We start from the raw sequence: 21,367 nt of genomic DNA on the forward strand, positions 1-21,367 counted from the left end.
TTCACAAATAGACAATCTATTAGACTCCCGTCCACCATGCCTAACTCCTAGGTCCATGGCCGACTACAATTACTTATGGGAATATTTGCGTATAGGACCCATGCCAGGTTCAAACATTAATATTTCAAGTCAAACCATCACAATATCCGATATCAGTTCTCACCCACAAATAGACAATCAATTAGAACGTCCCAAACTTCACGACAACCACATCACTAGTTAATCATTCGCACAATTGATAATAAATCAACAGCTGTAAGTTTAGCGTTCATGCACACGTGGGCCCAATAATCACATAAGTCCACAAATTGAACACATTGAATGTTAAATACAAATATTGAGTAAGATTCAAAGATAGAAGAATGATCCAACAACTTCTAATTTTTAATAAATGGCAATTTAACTCCACAATTTATGATAATTTTTTTTTTGAAACAGCAAAAATAAATTTCATTAACTCATTACACGAAGTACAGAGATAATAGGGGCTTGAGTACATCGGTGTGATTACCCAAAATCTTCTTTTTCTAACCACACGGAGGAAATTGATTTAGGCTCAACAGGTTAAGCCCAAACTAGGAGGAAAAACACAAAAAAGAAAACCTAACGACCAATAAGAAACCAACCCAATCCAAAACAAAACATAAAAATAAACCCTAATCCTAAAAACCTGCAACAGCTCGCCAAACCTGTAACTCCCCGATTTCTCAAGGGATTTCGGAATCATTAACCCTAAAATACATTGAATTTTACAAACTATTAGGTCCTTATTTATCCTTATACAAAAATTACAATTTCAAAATAATACAAAAATCTATGTACATTTACTTAATAAAAGCAACTCCAGAACGACTCTAATTTTGACACGAATTCCAAGCAACGTTGGCCCAGACTCCATTCCAAGGGTCCCACCTGTATCAACTGCTCCACTGTGGAATCCTGCACACTCTGGCAAATTGAACGCCGAAGCAAACGATTTGCCAGGATACAAACGTATCCTGAGTGATAATTCACTAAGTAGAAATCCTAAAACCCAATACTACAATATGCAGATCAACAATATAATAATTCATAATACACCGAAGGTACAAAATAATAACACATCGTCTTTTTTTTTACTATCCATCATCTTACATGTAATCTAAGGATTCTCTCCGCGAGATCCTTTCCTCCCACATCCACTAACTACAATCGTCTCATGAGTCCACCCTTCCTCTTGCTTGTCTTGCACCAGGGTCCTAGTTGAGCGCATTTAAGTTATGTACCGAGTATGTTCTCACTTAAGACCATAACAGGAGGATTGAGTCATCCCATGACGTATCGTACATTAGGGTCGGACATCCACTACCCCACGCTAACTATAACCGTTTCATGGGACCCATTCGCTTTCTCCAAGAGAAACTTCCCATGACGTATCATACATTAACGTCTCACTAACTATAACCGTCTCATGGGACCCATTCTCTTCCTCGAAGAGAAACTTCCCATGACGTATCATACGTTAGCGTCACAACACCGGGCCCCTCAGGTAACCCATTTCAACACAGGGCCCCATAGGTTACCCTTGCCATCACTATGGCTCAAATCACAATCCACACAATCACACTTCCAACACTTTATCAATTTTCATTTACTTAACATCGTCTACATGAGTCACTACTCGTAACCACTCAGGGAACCTATTTGTCCAATCTACAGCCACAACAAAATATCACACGGTTCAACATTTCAACTAAAAGTACTAACAACACATAACCATGCGATAAAATTAATCATGTCATAGAATTTATCATGCGAGTAACAAAATAATATTCAGTCAAACAATTAATTACTACACTTCAAATTAAGTCTATTTCTCTCATTTAGAAATTTTATAAAACATTTCTACTATTTAAACATTTTCTTTAACTCTCACACTATTTATAGATTTTACAAACTAATTTTTTTTATTGAAAAAAAATACTTATTGCAAAATTTAGTATTTACTAACTATATTAAATATTAATATGAGATTTTTATAACAACAAAATTATGAGAGGCTATTCTAGTTAATATTTATTAAAGTTAAAGATTAACTAATATATAATCTAAAATATTTCTTGTTTACAATCTAAATAAATTTTTACTAGTAAAATATTCTTGTGAATATTTCATAAACATTTATCTACCCCAATAATTTATTAAACACGTAAACGTTCACTCAATATAAATCAATAATGCATCATCAATAATAATTTCACAATCAAACATTTGTTAAACGATCATAAATTTTCACAGGGTATAACACTAATCATTCTAGTACAACCGGATTAAATTTTAATATAAATAGGGCTAAAAATAAATTGACAATTTAACAGCAGATCATTATCTTCAATAAACTTTAAATCTAAGTAACTCTGTTAAAATGCAGATAAAGGTTCTGGGTTTCCGGAAAACTACCTCAAACGCGATTCTAAGTCCGGACAAGTGTTGTACGGAGTCCATAGATCGCCATGGTGGTTTTGAAATCTCGAGACAGCGTCTGGCGGCACTCCGACAGGGCCCGCAGTGGCGGTGTGCCCACGAAACTCGCACACACCTATGGCCACAACTCTCTCTCTCTCTCTCTCTCTCTCTCTCTCTCTCTATTCTAGACTCAACAATAGAATTGGGAGTGAAATAATATACTGGTATTCAATTTTCGGATTATGTGGGTATGAATAATGAGAGAGAATAAGATAGTAAGAAGGTGAGAGGATAAGTGTAGAAGTGGTGGAATGAAGAAAGAGAGGATACTGATAATGATAAAAGATAGGGGACAAGTACCACATTTGGGGGGGTTTTCAATTCTAATGTATGTGGACGCATGTATGTACATGGTGAGAATATATCTGGACGCTTTTATGTATAGGATGAGAGATAGAGAAGTGGAGAGTTAGTTTGAATAGAGTTCTACTTAGGGTTTAGATAGGAAAGATAAGAGATGAATATGAATCACTGATTCCCTGTATATCTAAAGTTTAAATACATATCTTATTCAATAGTGCAAATAATATCAATTATACACAAAATAATATATTTTAATTATTCAATCTAATTAATTATTGAATTAGAAATTTAACAATATAAATTTGTATTAAAAAAAATTGGGTCAAAAATCCGGGTCGTTACAAAACCCAAACATCGCCGCCGCAATCCCTAAACCACCATTAGCAGTATACCAAAATCCCGGCCAACACCAAAACAAAACCGCCGTCCAACCACCCCAAACCGCCACCATCAGCAGCCACCAAAGCCGAAAACCGGCGATGCACGCTCACGCCATCCACCTATCAATCCAGAGGAGGGACGGCCACTGGTCAAAATCAACACAGCCAAAGGAAATGATCATAATAATAGTAGCTAAGCGGAACCCTCGCCATTAAGCACAAGTCCGCTCCCCAAAAACGGCAACAGGCCAATGAAACCACACGCCCAAACCGTCGACCCTCCCGTAATCACAACTCCACCAAGTTGTTAAGCATCAATCGGATCAAACCAGGGAAAGAAACCGACGGGAGAAGAAGGCAATGCAGGGAGGAAAACGACGCCGGAATGAGCATGGAGATGATTGAAAAAGGGTTGAGGAGAGAGCAGCGATCGAGGAGAAGGAGGAGATTCCCGGGGGAGGAGGGAATGAGGCACCTCTCCCCAGGCGGCTGAAACCCTAACTGTGAAAGATCAGTAAAATGCCGAGAGAGAGGGGCTTCTAGAGAGATAGCTCTGGCATGTGCTATTGATCCCAACTTTTACGATATTTTACAGTAGCAAAGTTTATTACGTTAGCAACGACTTTCATGGTTCATGCAAAGTCAAATTTTGACATTAAATGGGGTTAACATATGTTTTTAGTCATGAACTGCCTAAAATCTGCATAGTGCGGTCACTTCCAAAAATTATATTAAATTCTCTAACCTCCTTCTGAGACAATTTCTGTATGAAAAATCGTATAGAATTGGGAAAATGACGGCCAATAACAAATGTTCTTAGTATGTCCTTAGCGAGTATTAATTATCAAAACATGTCTTGGGCCGTCATTTTCCCTATAGATTTTATTATCTACAACTTCATGTTTTACCCAAAATCCAAATCCATCGTCGAACGTGGTAAAAAAAGGTTTGAAGTGATTTCGCTAATCTATCTCGAAACTGCATTGGACAGTAACTTCAAATTCATAACTAAATCTACCGACTTCGGTTTTTTTACAAATTTTATATCAAAACTGCTTAATTTTTCGAGAGCTACTACTTTTGTGTTATGAATTTCTCCTGAATCTAACTCAAAAGGTCCGAAATTTATAAAACGGAACAACGTGCAAGTTAACCGTTTTCTCGATGTTGCGAATTTCCACATGCAAACGGTTCAATATCCAACAAACCCCTACTATATATTTACGAGTCCTGCTACCGGTACAGATTTTTGTGCACAGATTGTGCACAGATTTCGTTGTGGGGCCCACCACGGGTCCCACACAAATCATCCAAGCCGTTCATTAAATGTAAAACATTTTTTCAAGGATCCCCGTAAAAAATAAGCTCAATCCAATACCTATAGGTGCTTCATCCAACCATCTAACTTTTCATTCAGATTTTCGGATAATGAAAAGTTATACGATTGGATCGAGTATTTATAGGTATCGGATTGAGATTATTTTTTACGGGGCCCCTTGAAAAAATATTTTACATTTAATGAACGGCTCGGATGATTTGTGTGGGACCTGTGGTGGGCCCCACAACAAAATCTGTGCACAATCTGTGCACAGATTGTATGTGTGTGTAGCATTTCACTATATTTACTAACTAATCACCTCTCACTTCTCTTTTTGATATAAGTGATACCCGTAAAAAAGTAAACAAAAAATCCTAATAAAAGTTAGGTATCAATCTTTTGGCCTTTGGATAATCGAAACTAGCAACATTTTGCCAATAACCAAATTTATGCATTGTTCGGTTTGGTTTTTGGAAAAAAAATTCGAACTCAAAAAATACTTATTATCTCTACCTCGAATCATTACTCTTCACTCATTACTCATATTTCTAATCATTATTCTCATTTCTTTCTTTATCTATCTCCACTTATTAGCCCTACTTAGGCCATCCACAATGGTATAATAAAAAATGGATAACCAAAAGTTGACACATCAGCTTTTGATTATTCATTTAAGAGGTTGTTAAGCTTACCAATGTTGAGGTTCACAATGGTCGCTTCTAGTCTATAACCAAAATAAGGGGTCCACAGCCTAAAATTGGTTATCCAAAGCTTAAAATGCTTTTGATTATTGAAAAATGTTGCTAGTTTTGGCTATCCAAAACCTAAAATTTGATTATTTTTAAGAATGTTGCTAAGTTTGATTATACCATTGTGAGCCATCTTTTGCACAAACATTGTTAACTTTAAAAACAATTAACATTTTGATTATACCACTGTGGATGGCCTTATAATCAATATTCTATTTCTCTCTCTACTTATAACCCTCAAAATTTTTTTTAAAAACTTATCCAAACACAGCATTAGTTATCCACACATTTCCTCAATCAAGTATACAAAACCTTCTCTCTCTTCCATTTTGAACATGTTTCTAAGAAATTTTTTTTTGTAAAAGCTGTTTATTTCAAAACAGTTTTTTTTTTTTGTAAAAGTTGCTTATTTTTATAAAAACTTTTTTTTCAAAAACTGATCTTTTTATTCAAAAACTTTTTTTTTAAAAAGTTTTTTATTCAAAAACTGTTTTTTATAAACTTTTTCCAGAATTTTTTTTTAAATTAAAGTTTTCAAAAAACTATTTTCCCTTTTTCTAATAACCTATTTTTATTAGTTTGAAAACTATTTGAAAAAAATTGCTTTCTATGTCACAATTTTTAGATTTTTATAAATTGGAAAGGTGATGCGGCAATTTTGGTTATTCAATTTTGATTGTACCATTGTGAATCTCTACATTACTAGCCTTAGCAAACCATTGAATGAATAATAAAAAGATATTGTGACAACTTTTGATTATTGACTTTTGGTTATTCTACTGCGGATGCTCTTAGGACATCCACAATGCTATAATCAAAAATTGATAATTAAAAGTTGTCACATCAGCTTTTGATTATTCATTTATGAGATTGCTAAGATTAGCAATGTAGATGTCTACAATGGTATAAACAAAATTGGATAACCAAAATTTGTCACATCATCTTTTCAAACTACAAAAAACTAAAAACTGTGAACAGTAGAAAATAGTTTTGAAACTAATAAAAACTATTTACTAGAAATAGAAAATAGAGCCTTTTTTTTTTTTTTGGAAAAAACTATGTTCTAAAAAAATATAATATTTTTTTTCAAAAATATTTTTCAGAAAGAAACAGAGAGGAAAAGGGAAGAGAGATAGAAATTTTTTATATAATGATTGGTATGTTTGATTGAGAATATATAGGGTCTATTAAATTTGGTTATTGTCAAAAGATTGCTAATTTTGGTTATTCAAAGTCCAAAATTTGATTATTTCTAAAGAGATTGTTAAATTTGAATATAACATTATGAGCCATATTTTGCACCAACATTTTTAAATTTAAAGACCTTTTACTTTTGATTATAGCATTGTGGATTCTCTTATGTGGGAAGAGTTAATGTATTTTATGAGAGAAATTTAGATATAGATAGAGAGAATACTAATTGGATTAGGATTGTGAGAGAGATTTTAGGTAGAGTGGGAGAGTTGTAGAGAGAGTGGGAAGGTGGGAAGATAGAAATAGGGGAGAGAAACATGGGTAGTTACTCTAGGATAAATACAAATATAAATCTAATCAATAATTCTATTATACTAATTTTTTTTAAAAAAAAGGGGATTTTACATAAATACTTTGCATTTTTTGAAATAAAACAGAGCAGTAAATGGATTCAGAATGTGGATTCATCAATTTGTTTCCTCTCCTCTTCAAGTTCAACGATATATGGATATTGAAGAAGAATGATCAATGGTTATTTTAATATCAAGATTTAAATCAGGCAAGCACCGGCTGGAATCCTCTAGACAACTTGCAGCCAGAGAGCTGAATCAGGCAAGCACCGGCTGGAATCCTCTAGAAAACTTGCAGCCTCAGAGAGCTGATTAGTCTTCAATTGATGAGGTACGATTTCTTTCGAAGCAGAAGCTAAGTTGTTGCACTGGGAGAAATCCATACCACACCAAAATAGGGAATTTGAATGGTAGATATATGTATTGGCCTACTCATGACCAATCATCTCATGCACATGCATGTACAACTATTTTTTTTGGATCAGTTGTACAAGAAAAAAGGTCATGCTAGCTGCATCTCATGATTTTGCGGTAGTTGGAAACAATTGATTCACATGTGTTACTCCGCAGGAAAGAAGTATGCTTGAAGCTACCATCACAGTCATTGTCTCCCAATTAAGAGAAAAAAGGGGGGAAAAAAATGTTCATTTGAACCTCTCTAGGGCTTTTATTCTTTGTTTCTATTCCCTCCGTTCCGATTTGTTTGTCCCATTTTTGAATTATACATGTCCCAAATTAACTATCCAATTTCAAAATCAATGGATTAGATTATGCAATTTTTCAAATCTATGGATCAGATTTTTTTTTTTTTTTTGAAAAACGGCAATCTATTACACAATGGAGAAGCCCGACGGTAGTATAGATTACATCACAAAATACAAGATTGAACCAAAACTAACACAAGCTAGACGCGAGCACATGCCAGAAGGACACCACTACTCTTGACACCCTTGCTGGAGCAGGCCTGCAACTAGGTTGCCGAACTAGGAGCAAGTCGTCGAAAGTGATAGTAGAAGTCCCAGGAACAACAGTCCAATCCCAAAACTAAGCTCAAAGATGCAATCTGGTTGGGATGATGTACAGAAGGAGCTCAAAACTCTGGCACACTTACATCCGAAAGAACGACGACACTGGCGAACCACCACCGTCGACGACCACTTTAACACGGGTAGGACCATACCGGTGCAAGCCTTGTTGACACTTCAGGCCTTGGCACGCGACCGCCGATAGCACGACGAGCTCACGTAACCACAGCAGAGCACCGGACATGACACTCGAACACCAAAACCTTCCACTACAACCCAAACGTGTACCAAACCGCCGACACAACCCAAACACGCAAAGGTGCAAACTGCAGCAGAAAACACCAGCCAAAAACAAACCCTAACCTAAATTATTAGCCCACCACCAACACCCACCGGATCTAGCAGCCTAGACTAGTACAGACCGGACCGGGGAAACTGACCGGCAGAATCCAAGCCAAACGGCCGGAAAGGAAAGGAAAGCAAAAACCCTAACCCCAAACCTCACCTTATTGCCACATCAACGTCCGCCACTTGTCGGACCACCACTCACCGCCTTCTAGATAAGGCTAATATTTTTTGCAATCCATATGGGAATTAGCTAGGTTTTATTCTCTTTTTTTCTCTAGGTTAAAGGTTGGGCTGGAGCCACGGGATTGAATTAGAATTGCGATCCCCCGATAAACTTGTGAACCCACCTGACGTGGAATGTTCAAATTTAAGCCATAGTGCTAGTTGACCGGGATAAAATACTGATCCGTCACTCTGTCGTGGACTCCACCACCAGACCCCAACCAAAATGCAAGTTAAATTAGTGCCAGTGTCGACCCCGATATTTGGGTTGTCCAAACCCAACTTTATGCTTTGTTGCCTACTTACTATTAAGTCATACAAAATTTTAAAAAAAATACGAATACAAATACAAAAAATCAATGTTTCAATGTTTCTTTAGCTTGAATAACATCAAAAAAATCAACATCGAATGTAACCCCGGATATAGTGCTTTATGATTAGCACGATCCGATTCAAAGAAAATAACTTCTCCTAGCATTTTTTAAAGCAAATTGGTCAATTCAGTCATCGTACTCTATTTATCTAAAAACTCGGGGCCTGTACCTCTAATTTTTGGTTATTCGGATTTTTGGATTTTTTAGTTCATATATGTGACAAGAATATCCTATCTCGAAAAGTGTAAACAGTTTTAAAAAAAAGCCCCAAAATACTCTTTAGTGGAACGGCGCCTCATTTTCAATTGATATCATAGCCAAACTACTTAAACTTTCTTGCGAAATGGTAATTCGAAGGTAAAAACAAAAACCGTGTTAGCAATCAAATGTACGTAAGAACATAACACTCACTTATAAATTACTCCACTATTGTATTTGTTAAATGAATAATTTTCAACAAAGTAATTTAGTATTATTATTTATTTACCTAATATTGTTCGTATGGGGGAGGAAAACAAAAAGAGGTAAAAAAATATAAAAAAAGGAGGGAAAGGAAAGAAGGGATGGAGTGCCCGGGATTCGAACGTGGCCCGCCTTGATCATTGATACGCATGCAATGGCCGCTCAACCAAGTAATTGGTTTGCAAAAGTTGCAGGAAACTTTTTAATATTTATACAAAATTAAATTTTTTTTTTTTTGGTTGCCCGAGTCCCGTGGGTTTTTTTTTGAAACGGTAAAAAAGATTTTATTAAAAACTCAACAAATGATACATCGAGAAAGTAAAAAGGGACAAGACACCTATATCATGATGTTGACACATGAAGAAGAGGCTCACCCTAGGGCCAGCCCTGATTAGAGCCTCATCTTCCAACCATCACGTCCCATGTATCAACTCAAGACCAATGAGTGAGGAACAACCTTATGTCACTTGAACTACGTAAGTTTTAGCCATGAAGAAAAGAAGAAATCCTTGTCTTTCACCCAGATAGGAAAATGCAATATCCACCGGAAACTACAGTAGTATTCTCTGAAACCCCACAGAATATCAGTCAGATTTTGCCTAGGAGTGTCAAAATCACAATCCGTTTTCTAATTTTGAATATCTACCCAGCTTTGGAGATTTGCAAGTTTTGCACCACTTCTGTAATTAATTAAGTTAGACTAATTCCCGAAGACAATCACTATTACTTATCAAAATCCAATTCTGGTTGATGCATGAGAATGCCGCAAGGACGTTGGACTTGTCAGTCAACTTAATTCATGTGCAATTTCTGGTCTAGCTAACAAAATTAGTTTATTGTGAAAACAAAAATTTAAGTCGTGCATATATAAATGAATGAAACCGGAATCGACAAACTTTACAGTGGATCGATCGATAACATGTTGATCAACAATGTATAGAATTTACATGATCAACGTACATTTCATTTATGAGTCACTATTGATATATAAATGGTACGAATTTCAATCAACCTTCAATGTAGAAATGTTCCAACTTTACTTAAGGGGATTAGGCTGTTGCCAAACAATTCACTACCTTTGGCCATATTATATGTTACAGCTATTTATGCCATGTGAACCAAAACTATCCAATAAATTGCAACAATTACAAGAATTTCCTAAACCCTTGAATGAATATCAATGTTTTAAGCCGAGTCCTCCCTCTTCAACCATAAAGAATAAATGGTTTAAGTCATTCTTGACTTTATCAGCTTCCCTTAACTTGCTTATAAATATTCACTACAATATGCAATTTATCAAAATGAGACCGTAAATCCAATATTTTCGCTGTTCGATCTCCCTTGCCAAAAAATTTCTTTTCTTTAGATATGATGCTCCGATTGAAAGTATCATCTAATTAAAAAGAAGAAGGGTGGGGTGCGTGTCGCATTCAGAACCCCTTGATAATGTGGATTTAGGCCTGTCAATGGACCGGATCCGATCCGATCCGGATCGGACAGATCCAGATCCGGATCCGATAAGACCCAATCCGATCCGGATCCGATAAGACTCAAATCCGACAGTGGTAATCCGGATCCGAAAAACCCGGATCCGATCCAAAAATCCGAATCCGATCTGAAAACTTTTTTTACTTCAAAAATTTTAGCAAAAAAAAATTTATATTTTTCAAAAAAATACAATTTTTTTTTAAAAAAAAAATATTTTCCGAAAAAAATAATAAAAATAAAAATAAAAATACAACTTCTTAAACATTTTTTTTTTCAAAAAAAAAAAATTACTATTTTTTTAAAAAAATTTAAAAATAAAGTTCGGATTCGGATTGATAACGGATTTAATCCGATCCGATCCGGATCCGTATTGAATTACCGGATTCGGATTATCGGATCGACTTTATCGGATCCGGATCCGGATCGGATCGGATTTTTCGGATCGGATCCGGATTAGATCCGATCCATTGACAGGCCTATGTGGATTCATCAAATTTGTTTTTTCTCCTCTACAACGATGGATATATTGAAGAAGAATGATCAATGGTTATTTTAAGATCAAGATTTAAATCAGGCAAGCACCGGGTGGAATCCTCTAGACAACTTGCAGCCTCAGAGAGCTGATCATTCTCCCATAACTTGGTCTTCAATGGATGAGATGCGATTTCTTTCGAAGCAGAAGCTTAGTTGTTGCACTGGGAGAAATCCATGCACATTAATTGTATCCTCAGAGAATCAAGGGAATTAGTAATTCTCTGTCATTGACTTGCCCATAACACTCCCGTGACCTAACTAATTTGGACATTTGATTTCTTTAGTTTGGAAGTTGGAACACACATGACTTGGTAGCTCCACATAGTGCAATTTTGTTCACTCTTTTTTTTTTTTTGCTCGGCAAACGAAATTTTATAACAAAACTCGAAGGGATACGAGCGGTTAGAACACCAAAAGATTACACACTTACTCGATCCAACCAGAAGAAAGAGAAAAAAACAACAAAAACACTGCCATCCAACAGAAAGTTGGATGGCAAAGAATGTAACTCTAGATTTAACCTCACCACTCAACCAAAGTTACAGCTTCAACAACCTAACTCCATCTAGAAAAATTCTAAAATCTTCCACCGAATACACATTTATGTCGAATTTCGCCTTTGCCCACATTGCAACTCTAGATTTAATCAGTTCACCCACTTCCCCAGTACTTGTAGTTGCATTGTTGAACACATAAGCATTTTTTGCCAACCACAAGGACCACAAAATCGCAAAGAATGTAACTTCCCACAAGAGTTGCTCCCACTTTCTGAAACTATTGTCCTCCCACCATAAGAAAAGACCTTTCAATGACTCCGGGCACACCCATCTCACATGCCACCAATTTTGTTCACTCTTCTTAAAACAAGGTGAATGTTACCCTCTTTCTTATTGATTTACGAAATGATGTAGGCCGGTCTCATCCAAACAATACACTTTTTGATAAGCATGACATCACTTTATGGTGGGATTCACACTATTTCAACCAATAGAAAGGAGGGTAATGTTCACCCAGGATAAACAAAACTAAATTCTAGCTCCACGGCAGAGCATGCGGAGAATTTCAGTTTAGCCCAAAAAAAAAAGAGAAAAATCCAAAAATGTAAATACTACTGGGATTTTAGTACCGGCTTTCAATTTACACATGACTGATAGCGCCCCCGCTTTTGACAAAACTAGGCACCATAAATACGCACAACTAGATTTCTTTGTTACTTACTGTTGGTTCCCTATACCATTCATGAAGTTAGCTGTCCACCAACCTTTTTTCAGAAATTAAATGATTTGCTAGATATATACTGCTATTTAGGGTACAGTGTAAATTGTGTAAGAAAAATTACTGCTATTAATTTAAATAATTTTTGATGCGATTCGTGCTAGGCTTAACTCTTGGCATACGTACGGTGAAGTTCACAGCCCAGAATGAAAGGTTGTGTGAGGATTGACTTCTGGATACTCGAATTTTTGGTGTGAATAATTTGTAGATAGTTTTTTCTGGTTGTTTGGAAGGAGTTGTTTGTTGTAGTTCCGGTTTGGTTTTATTTCCCAGGGGTATGCCCCTGTGAGTTTTTGTAGCTTTTCGCGGTTTTTTTTTTTTTTTGAAATCAAATTTACTTACCAAAAAAAAAATTAATGCATGTAGCTAGTTACATACTTTACTCCAAGTAAAAACAGCCAGAAAACCAAGTTACATGCAACAATTTGTGCGTGTCTTTAATATTTAATGTAAGATAATTTTATCGACACTTGACAAAGGGTACATCGAGAAAAGGACATACAAAGTTAAAGCTTAATATCTATGAGTCCCAATAAGTATGAAGACATATAGGAGCAGCCAAATAAAACCAACTTAATTGCGGCAGAAGCAAATGGAGGCGCGGATGATGCTCTAGGGGTCAAGTACCCAGGACTACATTCTAATAGAATTGTTTGAAATATCTAATTTACCCAAAAAAAAAAAAAAAACACCAAAAGAATGAAAATAAGGTCCAACCCAAAGTTGAATGACTGCCCAAACAGCAAACACACACTGCCTGTGATGCATCGATCAGAATACCTCAAACCGCCAGTTTCCTCATACCATCTATCTAGGCAGTTTTTGAAGTACTCTTCCACTGATCGAGTAGATTTGGATGTTGTTCAGACCTTTGATCCACCAAATAATCTAGTTGTTTTGTTGTTCAGACCTTTGATCCACCAAATACACTTGCACTTTGCACTATTTGACAGAGATCCCCGTTCCCCATTTGGCGCGGGAATGGAGGAAAAAAACCAATCCCGGTCCGTTGGGGATCAGGACGGGAACAGAGACGGAGAAGGGGTTTGGGGATTGGGAATAGCATTCTCTAGCCCCGATCCATACCCATTGCCAATATTTTTGGCACCCACACCCAAGCACTTTCCTTAATGCATACATTGACGTATAAGAAGAAGAAACTCATTGAAAGAACAGCAGTGCCTACATTCACTCCCACCAAAACTACAGATCCAAGGGTGAGGTTGGATCTGTGATTGGCGGGTGTGTACCTAACATTTTTCTCGAAAGAATATGCAGTTCTAGGACAGGAAAGTTTAGAAAATTAATTCCAGTTCTGTATCGTATTAGAGATGGCAATCTTAACCAAACCGATGGGTATCCGAACCGTAATTGCTTTTTTTCCCCAAACCATACCTGAAATATTCTCCATTGGTGTGGATATGGTGGGGGTGGGAGATAACCGAACAGATTCGGTTCGGTTATGGTTCAACTGATACCCGAACCGGACCAATTTATTTACAAAAATACCCATATATATATATATATATATATATATATATATATATATATATATATATATGCACTTATACCACTACCGGTTAGGGTTTGTCCCCATTTCCCCACTCCTCCATCAGACCAGTTGCCGAGAGCGGCAATTGTGAGTGACTCCGTGATATCTCTCTCTCTCTCTCTGGACTCATTTTACAGAACCCAAAACTTCCCCCAAATCTCACATGGATTTTTGTTCTTCAGATATGCTTTTTGATCCAACAAATCCTTCATGTTTCTCGATAAACTTGTCTAGTAAGGATACAAATCTTCACGAGGATCTGATTGTACTCGGGCCTAGTTGTGAGATCTTTGAAGATGATAAAAGCGATGACGAAGAATAGAACGAAAAGGATCTCGAACTCGGTGAACCGAACAAAGTTGAAAACTGAGGTGACAGACTGAGACAGTACGACTCGTTCCGATTCCGGCCCGCGCTCACTCGTTTTGGCATCATTTTCTTCTCTCCTTCTCCTTCGACCCACTGATTGTTGGTTTGTATTCACTTGTATTGTTATGAAATTTTTTTTTTTTTGAAGAATTTCCGAATTATCCAGAAAGAATGGCTAAATGTTGGTTTTTTTCCCCTATTTTTCTGATCTGGTTCAGTTACCTATTCGGTTCGGGGATTACCCGAAAAATGAATGGTTCGGTTATGGTTCATTTTTCCCTCCCCGTTCGGTTATCGGGGCGGATATGGGTCGTATATTGGTTTCAGAAATCGGGGACGGAAATCTCCATATCCATCCCGAACGTCCCAAATGCCATCCCTATATCGTACTTGCTATTCCCACACCAACATAGGGAATTTGAATGGTAGATATATATTATATTGGCCTACTCCTGACCAATCATCTCATGCAAATGTTGCAACTATTTTTTGGGATAAGTTTTTTTTTTTTGGGATAAGTTGTACAAGGAAAAAGGTCAAAACATGTACATCTCATGATTTTGCGGTAGTTGGAAACAATCGATTCACATGCAACCACTCCGCAGCGAATTAGAAGTAGTATGTGTGAAGCTACCATCACAATTCATTGCATCGATCCCAATCCATTAAGCAAAGAGATCGAGGTTCATTTAAATATTTCTTTTCTTGAATATTTAATCCCTTAATTAATTCCGAGTTATTGATTCAATGCAAAACTCATGGCACCTGCCATGAACCTAACCCATGCTCTTCTTGATAAGGCTGGTATTTTGCAATCCTACCGGAAATTAACTAGGTTTTAGTCATGAAAAAACAGATCAAGAAGAACAAGAAGAACAAGAAAGATAGGGTTTTATATAGGAGTATATGGCTACTTATCCTTATCCTTTCCGACGGATATGCAAACAGCTAGGACTTAGGGGTTTACTCCCTCTTAAGATAATATTAGGTTCGACTCTCGTTACTAATAGTTCTTGGGCCGCGAGATTTGCAAATATACATTCTTCAAAGTCGAGAAGTCGAGAATTACATATAGACTTGAGAAGGACATTGTTAGAAATTTTGATGCCGATTCTATCATCGATTTTTTTTTTTTAATGACATGAAAGAGCGTCACAATATTTTAAGATGCCTCACTTTAGTGAATAGATAAAATTAAAATTAATCTTGTTTAGTAGTGTGCATGCATATTACAAAAACATCTTTTATTAAACTTTTTAGTATGTTATTTTAATTTTTTCAAAAGTCAATAAATATGCAAACTGTGCTCCATCTTCTAATGTTTTTTAATGTAATGTTCGCCCCCCACCCAGATAAAAATTCTAACTCCGTCCCTGCCTTCCATGAAACTAACCAATGCTCTTCTTGATAAGGCTGGTATTCGCAATCCAAAAGGAAACTAGGTTTTGGTGATGAAAAAAAATGGAGAAGAACAAGAAGGATAGGAATTTATATTGTCATGTATCCTTTTTTTTCAGCCAGATATGGAAAATGTAATATCCATTAAATTTTTTTTCTAAGCAAAAAGCTTTTATTAATCTTTATAAACAATTAGCACGATTAAACAAAACAATGGCACACATGTAAAAGCCACCCAAGCCACCAAAGAAGGACGGCAAGATGCCAACTAAAAACAACAAAAACCTGAGGAAGACCTAAAAAAAAATCACCCAAAAACCTAAACGAAAACTCCAAACGAAACAGCGAAAACAAACCAAAGAAAGATACAAAAGCAAACCCAAAAACGGACACCAAGATCTAAACACAAACACACCAAAAAGCCTTGGACACCAAATGCGATATCCATTAAGGCAGACTAATATTCTCTGAAACCCCACAGAATATCGGTCAGACTTTGCCTATTGATGTTTCTAATTTTTGTATATATACCTGTGCAGCGTTGGAGATTAAATCATCGGTGCCAATTAAGATTGATGAGATTAAACAAGAAACACAATTCAGTACTATATATTTACCAAATCGAATTCTGCTAATTAATGAGAATATTATTGCAACAAGGCTGGACTTGTCAGTCAAATTAATTCATGTGTGATTTCCTTCCTCCCCTGCTGTAATTTCTGGTCAAGCTAATAAAATTATTTTCTTTTCAAAACAAAAATTCAAGTCACGCATAAACGGATGAAAACCGGAATCGACAAACTCAACAGTGGACCGATCGATAACATGGTGATTAACAATGTATAGAATTTACATGATTTCCTTTTGCCGAGCAAAAAAAAACGTACATTACATTTATGAGTCACTATTGATATATAAATGGTACGAATTTCAATCAACCTGCAATGCAGAAATGTTCTAACTTTACAAAGGGATTAGGCTCTTGCCAAACAGTTCACTACCTTGGCCATATTATATGGTACACCTATATATTTATGGAATGTGAACGAAAACTATCCAATAAATTGCAACAATTACAAGGATGTCCTAAGCTCTTGAATGAATATCAATGTTTTAAGCCGAGTCCTCCCTCTTAAACCATAAAGAATAAATGGTTTAAGTCAGTTCTTGACTTTATCGGCTTCCCTTAACTGATAACTGGTTATAAATATTCACTAAAATGATGCAGTTCATCAAAATGTGACCAAAAGTCCGATATTTTTCGCTGTTCGATCCCCCGTGCCAAAAAATTTCTTTTCTTTAGATAGAATGCTTCGACGAAAAGTATCATCCGAAGAGAAGAAGGGTGGGGCGCGTGTCGCATTTGGAATCCCTTGATAATGTAGATTCATCAATTTGTTTTTTCTCCACTTCAACGATGGATATTGAAGAAGAATGATCAATGGTTATTTTAAGATCAAGATTTAAATCAGGCAAGCACCGGGTGGAATCCTCTAGACAACTTGCAGCCTCAGAGAGCTGATCATTCTCCCCTAACTTGGTCGTCAATGGATGAGATACGATTTCTTTAGAAGCAGAAGAAGTTGTTGCACAGCCAGAGGCACACGGGTTTTGAGAGCGAGGGAGATTCTGATTTAGCCTGTGATTTTTCGGATCGATTCCCATGTTCATGAGCTTTCTTCTCAAATGAGAGTTCCAATAGTTCTTCACCTCGTTGTCCGTTCGCCCTGGCAATCTCCCAGCTATCAATGACCACCTAAAATGAAATATTTTCCCATTGTAGTTAGGATGTATTCAATACGGGACATTGAACACACAAAGGATTAATCATAGTACAATTAATGATAGTAGTAGAATTAGCAATATATTTCTTATTATAACAAATCTTGTTATAGGTGCTACTTTTTATGAAGTTTTACTTAAGCCTTACAAAAGGAAGAAAAAGATTAAGGAAAATGCTACAATTAATTTTGCATAATATTTAGGACATCAAGTTTAAAACTCATATATAAAGGTTTTGTTTTTAAGTTATGTGCCAAATGCTATACATGAAAATTATGAGTCCCAAATTGATGATATAAATTTACGTCCAAACTTCTATGGATAGAGTGTGTATTACAACATTTTGCGAAGATATATATTTGTGAGAGGGTATTAATATGTCCAAGTACCGATTGCCCAGGAGTGCGTGAAGCTTGATGATGAGATCTTCTTCGTCTTCGGCGAAGTTTCCTCTTTTGAGGTCCGGCCTCAGGTAATTTATCCATCTTAGCCTACAACTTTTACCACATCGAAGTAGTCCTGATCCCAAAACAAAAAACAAAACATAAAGTTAAATTAAGGAAACCCATTAATTTTTCTGTTTCCCCTTTTTTTAATTTTTTATTTCCCCTAGTTCTAGCTAAACATGGCGGCCGAAAACAACGAACCTGCAGCCTGAGGAAGGGTACGCCAACAGCCTTCGCCGTGTCTCCGAATGTAATCTACGAGCTTCTGATCCTCTTGTTTCGACCATGCCCCTTTGTTCGTGTCTTGCTTCTCACAACATGGCTTCCTCATTTTACTACGTACTATCTTTGCATACAACTCCCAAACACCCTTCACTGAGAGAGAGAGAGAGAGAGAGAAGAAGAAGAAGAAGAAGAAGAAGTGAAGGAGGAGGGACAGAGAGGTATGGGGAACGGGGGATATATATATTTGGGGTGGTATATGTGTATGTGTGTATGTATATAGTTGGTGGGTAAAAGCTAGGGAGGAGGAGAAGAGTTGACTTTGGACCGGTGGTTCGCCTCCTGCGTGATCCACAATAGCATGATTATTAGAGGGAGAAACAGGTAGCCAGAGGGTTTGACATGTTTTGTCATTTGTGTGTGTGTGTGTGTCTATATATATATATATTTGGTAATAACCATTGTCTGCACTAGATTGTGTACTTTGATTAATCTTGGACAGCATAAATTTTACCGTCCCATAGCAGAGGCCCACTTAAAGCCGGAACAAATATTTTATACAGATTAGATTAAAAAAAAATTGATAACAGTTGAAAGATTTTGAACTTAACACTTTAGGGCCCTATTTAGTTGCACGAGAACGATGAGAAAATATTTTTTTAATCAGCAATAATTAATTTTATATAAAAACTTGACAAAAGGGTATATCGAGGGTAGAAGCTAAATGCAAGCCACAAAGAAAAATTGAGGCAAAGCAAGTAGCAGAGTTCAAAATAAAGAAAGAAAGAAAACGGATACAAAAAGACTACATTCAACGAAAAATTGAAAGCACAGGAAATAAAACTGGTCGAGATCAGTTCCTTAGCAGCATCAGATCAGATTCATTGCAGCTGAAAAATTATCTCCTCAAATCTTAATCATTTTCAAAATAAGAGCAGAACACAGGGTTTAAATGCATGCAAAATAAAATGCATATGCTTGTAGCTTTCCGGAATGCATTTTAGTAATAGAATTTGCATGGCGATGACTTTATCAACCAATCTTGATCCACCGGGCAGAGTATCTATCTAGACTCAACAAGCTACACACCACCTCCCAAACCCAAATGGAAAAAGAAACAATACAGACTCCAAATGGCTTGTCGTAATCTGGAAAAAGCCAATCACTCTAACCAAAAAAAAGGAAGAAATTTTAATTTTTCTACAAGATTCTTTGTCAACAGAACACTCACATAAAACTGAATTTTCTATTCCTTTAGAGTATATTTGGTTTGATGAATCAAAGTTGGAATGGAATAGTTAATTCCAATGGCATACTTATTCCTATATTTGGTTCACCAATATTAAATGATGGGAAAATGACAGCCCAGGACGTATTTTGATAATTAATACCCGCCAATGACATGCTGAGAACAATTGTTAATGCTGAAAATGTCCTTGACAGGTATTATTTATCAAAACACGTCATTAGCCTTCATTTTCCCTTAAATGATAGAATGATCATTCACATTTTTTTTCTTTCTATTTCTGGGTTTCTTGGTCTATAATTTTCTTTGAGCCGACAACTGGACACAACAATCCACAGAAATTACTTTATGAAACCAAGTATAACATGTTGGAGAGAAAAAGTCCAGGAACGACTTAACTACGAAGAGAGAGAAGAAATGTGAGGCTGGTCTACCAGTACTAGGAAAGGAACAAAAAGAAAAGGTTGGGATTGTCACATGTTTTCGTGTTGACTGATAGCTTTGGGATCGATATTTCGGAACACCAAAATAAAATTGAATTAAACTTAACTGAGAGCTATGGGTTTTCTTTTTTTTTTTTCAACACGATAAGATGTTAGTCAATTAGATTACTATATAGGAGTCAATCACTGCTCCATAAGCTCGAATCCACGACTTCACCCTTAGGACTCAAATTCATGGAGATCGAAAGACCACTGATCAGCCAAATGTATTGTTCATGCTGCAAAAAAATATGTATATATTTACGTCGCAAATGTATATTTACGGTGACAAAATTTTCATCGCCTTTGCTAACGAGAAAAAGGAATTTCGTCGCCAAAAGAATAATTTATGCGATCAAATTATAATTCCGTCGCCTAATGTTACTCATTTGGCGAGGAAATTGAAGTTCTGTTGCAAACCATTTGCGATGAAATATTAATTAATAGACATTTTAGGCGACAAATATTATGTTAATTTTTTTTTGGGACTAGTTAATTTTGACATTTTAGGCGACAAATATTATTTTAATTTTTTTTTGGGACTAGTTAATTTTTGAAGAAAGTACGTAGATGTCCACGATTTTTTCTGACTATTTGCAGAGTGCTATATAACTAATTTTTTTCTGACTAATATATATATTCTGGATAGACTGGATCACAAGTGCAATGTTTTAATTCCTGGTACGACATTCATTTTCTTCTTTCCAAATGCGTGACTCAAGCAGGTGGGCCTAACGTTTTTGTCTGAATTTTGCCTCTTCTAAATTTGACAGGTGTGATAAAATACTGAAAATACTTTTGCCCAACTAGTAAAAGTTTGTATTCTCTTCTCCAATTTACCGATGGCTAGGTTTGGGGAGATGCTTTCTTGGTTTTTTTTTCTCAGCAAAAACTACATATGACATCAAGACCGGTCATGATTTTTCGGGAGCTAGCCTAAAGTAAAGATTAAAGATGATGCTTTTTTTAAACTATTATAAGAGTATCAAAGTACGAGGTGCCCGCTGTAGAATTCATAAATTTTTGAAGAGTCTAAAGCGATCGCACCTCAAACTTTAGTTTTGAGCCAATAACATGAAACTATGAAAGGGAAATTACCAAGAACTGCCATGATGAAAGGAGACAACACACAACCCCAAAACCTCAAAAAAGCCAAACAATCCCCCTTGAAGAGAAGCTCCTAGAAAAAGTAAAAGATGAATGGTAATTGATTTTCGCGCTATTTTTTTTAAAATTGCACTCATTTTTCCATCTTCTTGTAATGTAAACTTACAAAATTAACATTTTATCTGTACAATCTTTCACACTTGAAAAATAACAATATTATAAACTCACATCGCAAA

The 21,367-nt window shown here is 36.1% G+C and overlaps 1 protein-coding gene and 1 long non-coding RNA gene across 3 annotated transcripts; one reads left to right on the top strand and one right to left on the bottom strand.

Annotated features, from left to right (window-relative positions):
* Positions 1-10,117: 10,117 nt before the first annotated feature.
* LOC131301903 (myb-related protein 308-like) lies at positions 10,118-18,540 on the bottom strand. Of its 2 annotated transcripts, XR_009191459.1 has the most exons (4): positions 18,276-18,540; positions 18,018-18,147; positions 16,786-17,602; positions 10,118-10,242 (listed from the first exon to the last, which is right to left on the bottom strand). XR_009191459.1 is itself a non-coding variant. In XM_058328413.1 (3 exons), the coding sequence occupies exons 1-3, from the start codon at positions 18,403-18,405 to the stop codon at positions 17,173-17,175; spliced, it is 690 nt and encodes a 229-aa protein (XP_058184396.1). In that variant the 5' UTR covers positions 18,406-18,540; the 3' UTR covers positions 16,656-17,172. The 2 variants fall into 2 exon arrangements, 1 of the variants encoding a protein (XP_058184396.1); XM_058328413.1 differs by lacking the exon at positions 10,118-10,242 and having other exon boundaries at positions 16,656-17,602.
* On the top strand, positions 17,497-18,486 carry LOC131301904 (uncharacterized). The gene is made up of 2 exons (XR_009191460.1): positions 17,497-17,636; positions 17,698-18,486. It is a non-coding gene; the product is annotated as an uncharacterized LOC131301904 (long non-coding RNA).
* Positions 18,541-21,367: the final 2,827 nt, after the last annotated feature.

The sequence above is a fragment of the Rhododendron vialii genome, chromosome 9a, assembly GCF_030253575.1.
Source record: "Rhododendron vialii isolate Sample 1 chromosome 9a, ASM3025357v1".
Classification (NCBI taxonomy): Eukaryota; Viridiplantae; Streptophyta; class Magnoliopsida; order Ericales; family Ericaceae; genus Rhododendron; species Rhododendron vialii.

Excerpts from the sequence above, each read along its gene's own strand:
- LOC131301903 (XM_058328413.1), bottom strand. The coding sequence starts at position 18,405 with ATGAGGAAGCCATGTTGTGAGAAGCAAGACACGAACAAAGGGGCATGG. Across the intron at positions 18,148-18,275 it reads TACCCTTCCTCAGGCTGCAG|GACTACTTCGATGTGGTAAA; the intron begins GTTCGTTGTTTT and ends TTTTGGGATCAG. Across the intron at positions 17,603-18,017 it reads CACGCACTCCTGGGCAATCG|GTGGTCATTGATAGCTGGGA; the intron begins GTACTTGGACAT and ends ATTTCATTTTAG.